General features: G+C 39.0%; 1 protein-coding gene and 1 long non-coding RNA gene across 2 annotated transcripts in view; one reads left to right on the forward strand and one right to left on the reverse strand.

Annotated features, from left to right (window-relative positions):
• Positions 1 to 435: 435 nt before the first annotated feature.
• On the reverse strand, positions 436 to 1,063 carry LOC123987380. Its single transcript, XR_006829112.1, has 2 exons — positions 927 to 1,063; positions 436 to 731 (listed from the first exon to the last, which is right to left on the reverse strand). It is a non-coding gene; the product is annotated as an uncharacterized LOC123987380 (long non-coding RNA).
• Positions 1,064 to 1,915: 852 nt separating this feature from the next.
• Positions 1,916 to 14,275, forward strand: part of LOC123987131 (Ig heavy chain Mem5-like) — a 48,136-nt gene continuing 35,776 nt past the window's right edge. Inside the window, exons 1-3 of the mRNA XM_046075774.1 lie at positions 1,916 to 1,964; positions 2,052 to 2,340; positions 7,531 to 7,554. Of these exons, the coding sequence (XP_045931730.1) occupies positions 1,916 to 1,964; positions 2,052 to 2,340; positions 7,531 to 7,554 (362 nt within the window). The remainder of the gene's footprint in view (positions 1,965 to 2,051; positions 2,341 to 7,530; positions 7,555 to 14,275) is intronic.

Here is a 14,275-nt window from a genome sequence, read left to right on the forward strand (position 1 = left end):
CCGTGTCTGCCCCCCTGTCCGGCCCGGTGACAAATCAATACATAATTAAATAAATAATAAAACAGACAAAGGAGTATTTTAATACTCTCTTGTTAAAGTAAAATCTGTCTGGCACAATATGGTATCCAGGTCATTATACTCTATACCAGGCTGCTGGGCAGGACAGGTTAAAAAAAAAAAGAAGAAAAAAAAAAAAAAAGAAGATATGAAATCAGATGACACTAAATAAGGAGAGTATAGGTGCATTCGAGATCACTGTAGCCAACTTTTGCTGCCTTGATAGTTAAATGTGAACTGTTGGCAACTGCATGGGGGGCTGATTTATCTTGTTAAATCGGGGCTGCGAAGTGCCGCATAAAGTCAAACACACACAGTGTGTGACAGTGCCTCTAGAAAAATACACATGCATGGACATAATGAAAGCGACAGCTGGTGTTGAGGTTTCTGACATTTGACATGTGCTTTTTTATTTTTCTACAACAATGGTTAATAATGCAACCTTTTTTTTAAGTTGGTCGGTAAAAGTTGGAAAAAAGTTTTTATGGATACTTTATCAGCTTAGAACCATAGCCAAACTGAAGCCATTTTTATCCCATTGAAACAGTTATACATGACCTACATGACATGTATAAGGTCAGATCCTTGAAGAAGACGAGAGCCATCCTGGCTGATCCCTGTCATCCTTTGTGGGGTAGAATTTATGCTGCTGCCATCCGGGCGCAGATATTCTGCTGCGATTCACAACAAACAGATTAAAAGGTAATTCATTCAAGGTCGTTGTTATCACCATTGTTAATAATACCCTGTAAATTCAATTTTAAATTATATTGTACTGTGGTTGTGTTTATTGTTGTGGTCTGATAAATATATTTGTTACTGCTGGCTGTAATGCAAATTGCCCCTCGGGGATAATAAAGTTACCTTACCTTACCTTACCTTACGTGCGCTTATTACCTCACGGCTGGACTACTGTAATTCCCTGTATATGGGGTTGACCCATTCAACACTTTCCTGACTACAAATCGTTCAAAATGAAGCTGCTAGACTTTTAACTGGAACAATGAAAAGACCACACATTACTCCAGTCTTGCATTGTTTACCATCAAAATACAGAATTGATTTTAAAATTCTATTATTTGTTTTTAAAGCCCTCAATGGCTTAGCTCCACAATACATTACCGATATGCTATGCTGATATTCCATATTCTGCGCCTAGGTCATCTTCACAACAACTCCTCTTAGTCCCTTTCTCACACCTTACAACTAAAGGTGACCGGGCCTTTTCTGTTGCTGCCCCCAGGCTTCGGAATAGTCTCCCGTCTAACATCAAGTCCTGCCCTACCATTGAGAACTTCAAATTTAATTTAAAGACCTACCTTTTTCTCTGGCCTTTTCCTGATTCTGTCCCTTATTTTAAATTGTTCTCTCTCACCACTTTAATCTGAAGTTATTCTTGTTTATTTCCTTTTAGCTTCTTTGGATTCCATTTTTACTGAGTACTTCATATTCCTTTTATTGATGTGTATTGGTGTACAAGTGTTTTATTGTGTATTTGGATGGACAATGGTATATACTCTGTTCCTTTGTTCATTTATACTTGTATTTATGTGCATTGTGTTCTTGGAAAGCAGTTTGGGTCAACTCCTGTTGTTTTTAAATGTGCTATATAAATAAATCTGACTGACTGACTTACCTTAATTGTTTTTTAAAAGCATCACATTAAATTAATTAATCTAAATTGTGTATAAATACACAATATTTTAAGCAAATTAACATACTGTACACTCACCAAACACTACAGATCCAAGTCCTCCCCAGCTCTCTCTTCCCTGTGAGGAGGAGTCAATGCAAAACTCCACCTCTACTTATCTGACTGCAGAGAGGATGACAGAGAACAGTGGACACACCGTTTAACATGATGGACTATAGGACAGGACTGCTGCTTTTAACTGTCTGCTGGGCAGGTGAAAATATTATCTGATCTTGATTTGACATAGTTCTTATTACATGTACAAACTTAATTCATGTGGGGTTTTTTAAATGTTTAACAGGTGTTGATGGTCACACGCTGACAGAATCTGAACCAGTGGTTAAAAGGCCTGGAGAATCCCACAGACTGACCTGTACAACCTCTGGATTCACATTCAGCGACTACGATATGAACTGGGTCGGACTGGAGTGGGTTGCCTGGGATGAAAATGACAATGACGGGAAATCCTACTGTCAGTCAGTTCAAGGCCGGTTTACCATCTCCAGAGACAACAGCAGGCAGCAGCTGTATCTGCAGATGAATAATCTGAAGACTGAAGATTCTGCTGTTAATTATTGTGCTCGAAACTCACAATGACTGGAGTTGGTTGAGCAGCTGTACAAAATCCCAATCATCTTTCAGTCTCCAGTCTCTTTTTCTTTGTATTCATATTACATATTTATTAAATATATTGTTTTTTATATTTTTTAATTATTGTGTTGAAATACATATTTTATATAGCATATATTCTTGAATAATAAATTATACAAGTCCTGAAAACTGTCCAGGGAAATTCAATAAACACAATAAAGATAACTTTTAAAAAAAGACCAAAGACAGTGACATACAACAATATGGTCGCTGAAGTTAAAGTACTACTACAAACTAAGACAAAATAATGTCTGTAAATTATAAATGAGTCTTGATATGAGAGTGAACAATAATATTGCATTTTCTTTTGTAAACACTAGAGGGCAGTCAGTGTCACGTTTCTCTCTCCTTTGACACTCAGATCTGGTGTTCTCATTGATCTTAACTGACTGACAGTTGAACCCTGGACTGAATTAAAACTTGCTGCTGATGAAGACTTTTCTAAAGATGCAGCATGTTAACTTGATTTAGCAAATTTTGAATAGTACAGTTTAACTATAAAGAGTTTACCATCAGCAGTGACTGCAGCTCCATCTGTCTGTCAGTTCATCTCAGCAGACAGGAAGTAGATGGATGAATTGATGAACAACAATCCTGCAGTAAAAAAAAAAAATCTGGGATTGCTGAGTAAAAATAGTAATGGTAAATCACACTGAATAATGTTAAGACTGGTTCTTATTTTTTTACACAACCACATCCATGCATGAAAGCACTGCTCTGAACTGCTCGAAAACAGCTCGTTTGTAGTCCAGCCCTTCACTTCCTTTACTTGTGACATAACAATGAAAACGCGTCATAAAGCTTGCCAAGCGGTTAGCGGGGTCAGTCTGAGCGGAGGCTCTTTGGCTCGACTCGCCTTTGTTTGGGTTTCCATTGTAGAAATGTTGTACCTGTACCTGCTTCCAGGTACTTCTTTTCGTATCACCTCACCTCCGTCGAGGTTCCAAGCGAGCTGAGGCGATACTAAAATGTAACGTGAAAACACGACAGACTGCTGATTGGTCATAGAGATTCGTAACTATTCACTGCAACATCACTGTGCGTGCCAGACAGAGACCACCAACAGAAAGTTTTATATTTTACAGTTTTTGTATGTAATTTCATCATTAAATCCACTTCTGAGAAGTTTTGAGGTGAGAAATCAGCTGTGTAGATTTCGAATATTGACGGTTTTATGAGAAGTGATGGCGGAACAAAAATGTGCTTGAATATTTTTGGAGTTGAGGAGCTCCGCAAGTGGCTGCGGGGCATGCACGTGCAGAGGGGGGTACAATGGGTGCTTGAGCACCTGTCCTTTTGCCCTTTGATGCCCAAAGTGCCCTTTTGTCAATGACAAATTTAATTAATTTTAAAATTTGTAAAGGTCCTTTTGTGAAGGCCTGCCGAATCAAAATATTAATAAAATGAATTAATAATAATTTCGCAGTAAATAAAATGACCCACATTACGACCTTTCACCTGATGACCTCATCCATGACGAGCCCTCCCGTTCACACACCGTTAGTGATTCAGCAGCTCTGCCTACAGGACACAAAAAACATAGTGTGCCTTAAAATAATTATAACAACATTGGTAAAACAGGTTTATTACTTATTCCTCCGAATTATAGCCTACTTATCAGCCCGTTTTAAAACAATCATTTAAATCAGAACAGTATTTGAATAGATTTAATAGCAAGCCTATTATATGAAAATAACTCAAATACATGTAATAATGTCAGTGTCAATATAAAATAAATAATATTCCTGACATCAAAGTAAAGAGTGAAGAAGAAATGGCCCTATTAGATTTCAAACAAAGGTATGAAATGTTTATGTGAAAGGTAAATGCTGCTCTGTCATGGTTATTATGGGCCAACAGAATGAACACACACACATCTTTTTAGATTCATTATTAGACATATAGTCAATTAAAATCCAAGTATATCTCAGATTCACAATGCAATATATAAAATCATTATCACAATATTGTCTATACACACAAACACACACACACACACACACACACACACACACCTGTCTATAGATCTGTCTCACTCTTACCCCTGCCTTGGCTAACCTAGTCCTTTCTCCAAGTACTGTTTCCTTCCCAGATTATTTCCCATACTTTTTTTAACCTGATATCTTATTTCCTCTACCTGCAGCTCTTGGTGTGCAGCAGTCTCTGTGAGCATCTCCTTCTGATTTTCTCATAGCAGTCAGTCTTGGCAGCGGCTGCAGCACTACAGCATGTCAGTCATAGTGAGCCGGTCCCAAATACTGTCAGCAATCTTTACATCTCGTCATGGTCATATATTTGTTTCATCAGCTAATATATCTCCTATGTTTGTTATAATATCTCTAGTCACAGATCATCTCCAGTAGTATCAGCAGCAGCAGCAACAGCAACAGCAACCCCTCAACAGCAGCTGTTCCCTGTATGTCAGCCCACCGTGTTTTAAAGCTAGATCTGGGTATTCCCTGTGTTTCTTTTTCAAAACTGTGTGACAGCATTTGTTGATGTATCGATACAGAAGCATCTGTATACGCATATAATCAAGGAATACATGACAATATATTTCTGTATTGATTTTTGAGAACAGCCCTATTTAAATCCTTGTTCCATGTGCCCCTTTTATGCTTTGAGCACCTGCCCTTCCAAAGGTCTCTGCACGGCCCTGCTGCGGGGGATGCCTGTGCCAACCTGTGGGAGGAGCGTGTGAGGCCGGCCAGCCACCCGCTCACAGAGCCCTCTGCTCCCGCCGTTACACAGACCGCTGCAGCATCAACGGCAGAGGAAAACACAGCTGGAAGGTTTTCATACCGCTTATCTGTCTTTACATTCTGAGTAATGTTGAAACGTTTTAACTTAAAAAAGAGAAAGCTGTGTGGATCGCTGGTGTGTGTGTCGCATTGAACATTACATCATAGGAAGTTGTGTGTGGCGTTGCTATGACGACAAGCTACGTACTATCTCTGGGTACTATCTGCAATGGAAAACGGAGCAGGGCCGAGTAGAGTTGAGTCTATCGATTTGCGCTATGGTGGCATTTTTCGACAAGGCAGCATAGATCATCAGAACACCGGCAACAGTTCAACGTTTAGTCCTAAAAGACGATATAACTCTGACTCTGGGCCTGGAAATTCACAATCACAATCTGTAAGTATTATATTTAAAATAAACACGGCAATGTAACTTCACAGACTGTTTAAGTGCGGAGTTGTTGTAAACGTTGGCTAAAACAGCTATAGTTATAACTATAATACTAAAGTTACACCTGATGTGAAAGCTACTGAGCAAAAATTCAAATTGTTTTGCCAATTTTTATGTAAAATTTAGTTGAAATATGGTGATTTTTGTAGTGGTTTATGGTAAGATGTGGAACAATGATGTGTGGTTGTGGACTTGTGAGGAACTTACACCATCTGCTAGGTTACGGTCGCAGTCTGAAGCGGCTTGGATTTGGATCACACTACCTTGTTTCTTACGACCCACCCTTCTCTGCTTCTGATTGTGCAACTCCCAACAAAGATTTTGTACAGAGGTTAAGTTACTCTATAGCTCAAGAGCGGAGCGCACAACATATAGGGTGAAAAGAGGAGCTGCAGCAATGTGCAGTATGAGAAAAATATGTGTTTTTTGAAAATTAAACTATGTAAACCTTTTCTGGTACAACCCCTAAATAAGATGTAGAACCTGAAAATGGGCATAATACCACCTCTTTAAGTTAAAAAAAGTTAAAATTTGTTTCATTTCTATAAATGCAGGGACATTTTCATGTGTTTGGTTCTATGCAAACTCAGCTATAAAAACTTCCCATCAGGCTGTCAGTGGAGTTCACAGCACGTCACTTTTAACATAAACCATGTTTTCTGTAGCTCTGCTGCTGCTGTTGGCAGCTGGATGTGAGTCTCTCTGGATTTGTCAAAGTCAGCAGTTCTTCTTTTGCAGTATAACTTGATCATTTGTTACAAAACATTGGTCAAGTGTGAACAGGGGTTATGTACTGTAACCCGGATTCTATGAGTATAGGCGCAGCCCTCTAAGGTTATCGCTATTGGGTTTACCCCTTCCGCGCACCTGCGCGGCACTGAGAATTTTAGTCTACACCATCGGTGAGACCTAGCCTTCAGCTCCCAAATGCCTTTTCTTCAGCACTGAGAACCAAGGTCCAGTGAGGCCTTCAACTTAGAGGGCTGCGCCTATACTCCAGGTTACAGTACGTAACCCCTGTTCTATTTAGTATAGTCTTCATCCTCTAAGGCTATCGCTATTGGGTTAGAGGCGAAGCAGGATGAGTCAACGCCTCACTGGCCCATATGGTACCACCATTCCTGACCCCTGTTCCGCGCAACCGCTGTCCCCCTCTCGATCCCTGCCTCGCTCCCTCTCCGCGGACTTTGCCCCGTGCCCCACCGCCGGCGTTTTCCTTCTCCCGTGAATCCCTGAGGCCAAAATCTGTTATGTCACTGGGCTGCGCCTTCTATTCGCGACGGCTGTCTCCCATGGAGCAAAACTACACCGTGGGGGACCGGGAGCTGCTGGCTATCAAGCTGGCTCTGGAGGAATGGAGGCTTGAGGGAGCAGAACACCCCTTCCTGGTCCTCACCGACCACAAAAATCTCTCTTACATCCAGACCGCCAAGAGACTGAACTCCCATCAAGCCCGATGGGCCCTGTTCTTCAACAGCTTTAACTTCACCCTCTCCTACCGGGTCCTGCAACACCAAGCCAGACGCTCTCTCCCGACTCCACTCCCCAGACACCCCTTCGGACCCCCCTGACACCATCCTGCCTCGCACCTGCCTTGTCACTTCTGTGGTCTGGGAGGTGGAGTCAGCTGTTCGCCGTGCCCAGTCCACCGACCCAGACCCCGGTGCCGGTCCCCCTAACCGCCCCTACGTCCTCTTGAGTGTCCGCTCCCGGGGTTCTCCAATGGGCGCATGCCTCCAGGTTCAGCCCACAACTCCCAAGTCTGCGCCGCCACTGGTATGTCCCCATTCATGTGTTCCCTGGGTTATCAGCCCCCCTTGTTCCCATCACTAGAGGAGGAGGTAGCGGCCCCTTCTGTACAGGCCCATCGTCGACGCTGCCGCAGAGTCTGGAGGGAAGCCAGCCGCCAGTTGTCGGACCACCACCGGACCCCTGCACCCACCTACCGGCCGGGGCGGCAGGTTTGACTTTCCTCCAGGGATCTTCCTCTACAGACCTCCTCGAAAAAACTCACCTCCCGGCCGGGACAGGCAACAGAGGAAAAGGTCTGCCTGCGACATCGGAGCCAGGCTGCATGAAGGCCGCATGGCCAGCTGCAGCCGGTCAACACAGCGGTAAACCCAATAGCTATAGCCTTAGAGGCCGAAGCCTATATGAAACAGAACAGTTGACACAGCCAGCCTCTGTGACTGTGCAGCCAGGTCAACGTCTGACCATCACCTGTCAGGTCTCTTATTCTGTTAGCAGCGACTACACAGCTTGGATCAGACAACCTGCAGGGAAAGGACTGGAGTGAAAGATTCACTAAAGAACAAGTTCAGTGTCAATTTAGACTCTTCCAGAAACAGTGTGACTCTAAACAGACAGAATGTGCAGCCTGAAGACACTGCTGTGTATTACTGTGCCAGAGATCCACAGTGAGAGACATTAATAGGAGAGTCATACAAATACTACTTCCTGTATTTATCACCACTACAAATTGAATACCTTTTTTATTTCACATGTTTCAAACATGTTTATATTTTATATTCTGAAAAATGTTTTTCCTTGGAATCATTGCTTACAGATGATGTAATAAGGCTATTTTCTATTTCTTACAGTGCTGCTGATTAAATTCTCTGTGGAGAAACTATGTCCACATGTTTCCATAAGTTCAAGCATGAAGATCATGCCGGTGAAAATAATAACACATCTTCCATGTTTTCGTAAATTGCACACCAAATATTTGTTAAAATGTTTTTTTGGTAGCACTTTATAATAACTACACACTATAAAGCATTAGTGAAGCATTAGTAAATAAGGAATTCATCATTTATAAAGCATTGTTCATACATTAATACACATTAGTAAGTCATTCATAAACACAGTTATAAATGTTTTATTCTCATTTATCTACACACTATGAAGCAGTTGTTAAGTATTAGTACATTTATTATTCATCATTTATAAACCATTGTTCTTACGTTAATACACATTAGTAAGTCATTTATAACTATACTTATACATGTTGTATTCTTTATTAATAAGCTCATCTATATGCTTAATAATTTTATTGTATTTTCTTACTTCATATATGATCGGTTCACTATTTATAAATGGAGTATTATTTTAATGACAAACCATTTATGTATGAGTTGTTAATGATTCTTAAGATCATTTGGAAAGTTTAAGAAAATTATTACATAACTGCCTGTTTTCTGATACTTTCCCACAAAAGGATGCTACTAAGCCTACCCGAAAGATGCCCCAACTAACTTTACAGGGTAAAAGCCTCACCGTTACAGGCCTGGTATAATTTCTCTGAACTCATCATCAAAACTCCAAGATCTGTTACTAATAGTTAGTAAAGTATTTTGCGTGAGCTCATCTAAAGTGAGGACTATCTATGCCTTACAAAGCACTTAGAAATGATATTGTAACACTCCAGAATCAGTTTTCTTCTGAACAGAAAAATGAAACTGACACAACACAAAGGGATACAGAACATATTATTTATTACAAAATGCCTTTCACCCATTCATTCACAAAAAAACACAACACGAGAGACTACTGCTGCATAAACTGTACAACTGTTGATATAAAATGAACCATCTACAACCCAACCCGTTCTCACTCCCAAGTCGTCACATATGGACCAATGGTCAAGACGCCTTGTTGTCACTTTATAACACACTTGGGAGCCCCTTAGCATCATAGTTCAACGTACTGGGGAAAGCCCTGTAGCATAGTTTAGAATATTTAACACTAGTGTAGAACTTTAGCTAACTTACCAACCTAGGTTCTGAGAAGTAGTGTTGGGCTAAGAAATAGACTGTGTGTGATTAAAGAACAGTGGGCAGGTTTATTACATTGCCTTTAACACTCTCATAGTGCACCAACCATGTTTGAAACAATCCCAAGAATAACAAGAGCTCTTTCATAAAAATAAATGTCTTTCAGTTATTTTTATCTCTACCTGGGCAGGATAATAAACATGTGGTGGATCTTTCTTATCTGCCATTGTCTGATGTGTCAGTCCTGTTCAATGGGATCCGAAGCAGCTGACCACGCCGTGGTCAAGACATCACTACTATGCAAGACAAGACATCACTACTATGAATTAATTAAATTTCTCCATCTCTTAACATTACATTACATTAAATTACAACCAAAAAATACTGAACAGAGTTTACACATTTTAGTCAAGGAAATTATCTTTAACATGCATTGTCATAATTACTGTAAATAAAAATACCTCCAAAAGTACCTCCAGAGATTAGTTTGAAACCACGACACAAGAAAATACTGATGAATAGTTCACGTCATCATACTCACAAAAATCCCTCGACTGCTTTTAACTTACAGTAATATGGTTTTAACCCACCCATTTAAGCTAGCATCACGCTGCACTTTTAGCTCTCTCCTAAAGGTTACAAACTTTACTCACCGGAGTTTCCAGGGGGAAAAAACTCCTTCGGCAAATGACGGCATTCAAAAATCCCGAGTGATGGTGTCTTTACACTTAAGACCCGCTTCTGGGCCCGTGTGGCCTCCACTCAGTCCTCTTACTCCTCTAAATGGTCGGCTTTCCAACGCTGGTGTCTGGACCAGGGGATGGACCTGGTTGCCTGTCCTCTGCCGGCGGTGCTTTCGTTCCTCCAGCAGCTCATGGACAGGGGGCTGCCGTTCATAACGGTTAAAATCTACACTGCCGCCATTTCATCCTGTCACGAGGGCTTCGGGGACAGGACTGTATTCTCCCACCCCCTGGTGAAGCGCTTTCATAGAGGGGTGCGAAGGCGCAGGCCAGTGACGCGGACTGTTGCCCCACAGTGTGATTTGGCGCTGGTTTTACGCGTGCTAACCCAAGCCCCGTTCAAGCCTTTGGAGACGGCGAACCTGAGATTCCTTTCGGCTGAGACTTAAGAAGCCTAACAGAACAGAGACTTTTTTCAGTCTCGTTTGTAATATTTTGTATGGCCTAGATAGAAAATACTTATTAAATAATTTCCTTAAATGTTCTACATGATCATATGAACCATAGGCACATATATATGGTTTTTCATTGGAATAACACTTTTAATCAAATACAATCATTAAGCACATCACTGATGAGCTGGTAGTGATAGATGATCTGTCTCAGAGAAATGATACCAGGCCTGCAACGGTGAGGCTTTTACCCAGTAAAGTTAGCTGGGGCATCTTTCTGGTAGTCTTAGTAGCATCCTTTGGGCTTTGCCACTGGTAGATTTAGGCGTTATGCTGAGATTGTTTATATTCTTTCTCGGGAAAGTATCAAAAAACAGGAAGTTAACCTACGTAATAATTTTTTTAAAACTTTCCAAATGATCTAATGAACCATTAACAACTCATGTATAAATGGTCATTACAATAATACTTAATTTATAAACAGTGAACCGATCATGTATAAAATATGAAAATACAATTATTAAGCACATTATAGATGAGCTTATTAATAAAGAATACAACATGTATAACTATGTTTATAAATGACTTACTACACTGTTAACTCAAAAGTTCATTCTATGCAAACAGTTTGATTAAATACCACTTTTAAAGATTAGTTTTATTGCATTACATAAAAATTTTTGTAAGTTTAACAAACTATCAAGTTTTACCTCAGGCAACGGTGCTGCCCTGTTGTGATTGGCTCAAAACTCAAGACAAGTCTGTGCTTGTCCGTTGGCGGTTAGAGAAAGTTGCACCATTTTCTAATTTACACAGAGCAATTTAAGATCTTTGCACTTTGTATGCCGGCATTTTTCTGTTTTTAGCAAGTATGTACGGTTTTAAAGGACATTTGCCTGCCGTAAAGAGGATACCATTTCTGTCTGAATGAGGTAAGTTGTTTTCTTTATTCAAGTATTAGAAACTGCTGGAACATTTCTAGTTTGAAATGTATACATTTGAATGTGTGTAAATTTGACGTTGACTTATAAGTAAATTTTTAGCGATTGCGACAATTGTGATTTTTGAGTGGCTCTCTCTTCTTTTTTTGTGAAACATACATCATTGGTCAAATTTTGAGGTTTATTAGTGTTATAAGTAACTCTGCCTAAATAACAAAGTATAGAAAGTTATTTCACATTTTTCAGGTGTTCTTGGAGTTTAACAGGGTTGTTGGTAGAAATCTTAAAGAGTTCTTCGGTGTTCTTGATGGTTTGTGTCCAAGTTTGATGGAAATCAACGGTGGGTTGATATTACTTTACGTTTTTTTTGTTATGATATTGATGGTTAGTTCATACATATTACAAAAACTAATTCACCCACCTTCCCTTGTGGTACTTCTCTATATGAACAAATAAACTGATAAAGATATATTTCTTGTATTATATCTCTTTGCAGAGCACTGAGCCATTAGATGCCATGTCCTGAGAGGACTTCCAGTCATTCTTGAGGGTGACGCATCTATATTCTTTAAGAGCAGTGAGTAAAGTTTGTTGATTGGTGTTTGACTCAGTTTTTCCATTCTCCTATGTTTTGTTTATTTGGGATGATGATTAACATTTATGAAGATGTTCATTAAACTTAAGTGGATTTTAACTTGATAATGTACTTTCACTGTTAGCAAGAGGAAATTAATTACTGCATTTAATACTGAAAATTATACAAAAATTCAAAGGGCTTGTATAGTGACTTGATTTCTGCAAAAACAAAAAACCTAAACCACTGAGGGGCTGCTGCTGGAACGTCCAGTTGACGCATAGTTTGTGGCGGCTCCACTGAATAAATCCAAACATCGCCAATGTATTTCTAATCTTGCCTTTATTGATCTACACACACTTACCCCAATAATTCCCAATTTCTCTATCACATATCACATTTGTCCAAAACACAATCTGTCAAAACATGGGATCTACACTGTAAAAAAAATCTGTAATTTTAAAGTTTCATTCCTTTTTATTTCAGTTTTTTTCCTGTATTTTTGAAATACATGAAAATATCAAAAAATTGCAAGAATAAACTGTGAATTTACATATCTAATGTAAAATAACCTGTAACTGTGACTAACCATAACATTTATGTTATTTTAAAGAAAATATTGGGTTTTTTAACATAAACAAACTGTTACAATACATTCAGGAATTACTTGTATTTTCACAAATATTATTTTTATTATTTAAAAGAAAAAACTGTTAAAAATAAGTTTAAAACTGTAAAAACATTTCTTGAACTTGGTACAATTAGTAACAGTTAACCGTAGCAAAAAACATTTGTTCTGTAACTTGACATAGATTTTCTTGTTAATTGACAAATATCTCCTTTAATTATGGATATTTGGAAAATAAAAACATTGAATAAATGTTATTTTAATCAGTATATTGTGTCTACAAGTATTGTTAAACTGTCAAAACATAGTTTTGATCATTGAAAACAGCCATAATTACTGTAGCTACGTAGCTTTTGACTTTTATTATAATTCTTAGATTACAATTTAGATTAACATAGTATATAATTGCCCCAAAGTGGTAAAATTACAGAAAGGTAATATTGAATTTATTGTTAAATGACAAGCGTTCACACCTTTTAATGTGGTTAAAAAAACAAACTTCCTGTAAAATTACGGGTTTGTGATGAAAAATGTATTTTAATGCCATTTTACAGATACTTGATTAAAGAGTCTTAGCTATAGGTGTATTATCAAAACCTAAAGTAAACATATTTAAATCTAGTTTTTTCATAAATAAAAATTACCACATGTTCATAATATTACATTATTTTACATAAATCCATTTATCCTATAATAGAGACCAGAAACCCATTTTGAGTAATTTTGTAGGGTTATTTATGAAAGTTTCAGACTTCCTTAAATTTACTTAATTTGACCAAACTCAGACATTTATTAATTCAGCTGACGCTGTTATCTAAAGCGACTTACAATTGAGTTCGCACATGGACGGGTCACAGTGGGGGATTGAACCCGGGTCTCTCACACCAAAGGCATTTGTCTTATCCATTGCACCTTTTCAGTCAGGATTTAGAGCTCATCATAGCACAGAGACAGCACTGGTGAAAATTACGACCTCCTTATTGCATCAGACAAAGGACTTGTCTCTGTATTGGTTTTATTAGATCTTAGTGCTGCATTTGATACCATTGACCATCAGATCCTATTGCAGAGACTGGAATATTTCATTGGCATTAAAGGAACCGCTCCAAGCTGGTTTAAGTCCTATTTATCAGATCGATTTCAGTTTGTACATGTTAACGATGAGTCCTCCATGCATGCCAAAGTTAGTCATGGAGTTCCTCAAGGATCTGTCCTCGGACCAATCCTCTTCACTTTATATATGCTTCCCTTAGGCAATATTATCAGGAAACATTCCATAAGCTTTCATTGTTATGCAGATGATACTCAGTTATATCTATCGATTAAGCCAGATGAAACTCATCAGTTAGCTAAACTTCAAATGTGCCTTCAGGATGTTAAAACCTGGATGACCTGTAATTTTCTAATGTTAAACTCAGATAAAACTGAAGTTATTGCTCTGGGGCCTAAGCACCTCCGTGACGCATTATCTAAAGATATAGTTTCCCTGGATGGCATCGCCCTGGCCTCCAGCACCACTGTGAGGAATCTTGGAGTTATCTTTGATCAGGACATGTCGTTTAAGTCTCACATTAAGCAAATTTCAAGGACCGCCTTTTTCCACCTACGTAATATTGCGAAAATCAGGAACA

This window comes from Micropterus dolomieu, linkage group LG02 (genome assembly GCF_021292245.1).
Source record: "Micropterus dolomieu isolate WLL.071019.BEF.003 ecotype Adirondacks linkage group LG02, ASM2129224v1, whole genome shotgun sequence".
NCBI classification, from domain to species: domain Eukaryota; kingdom Metazoa; phylum Chordata; class Actinopteri; order Centrarchiformes; family Centrarchidae; genus Micropterus; species Micropterus dolomieu.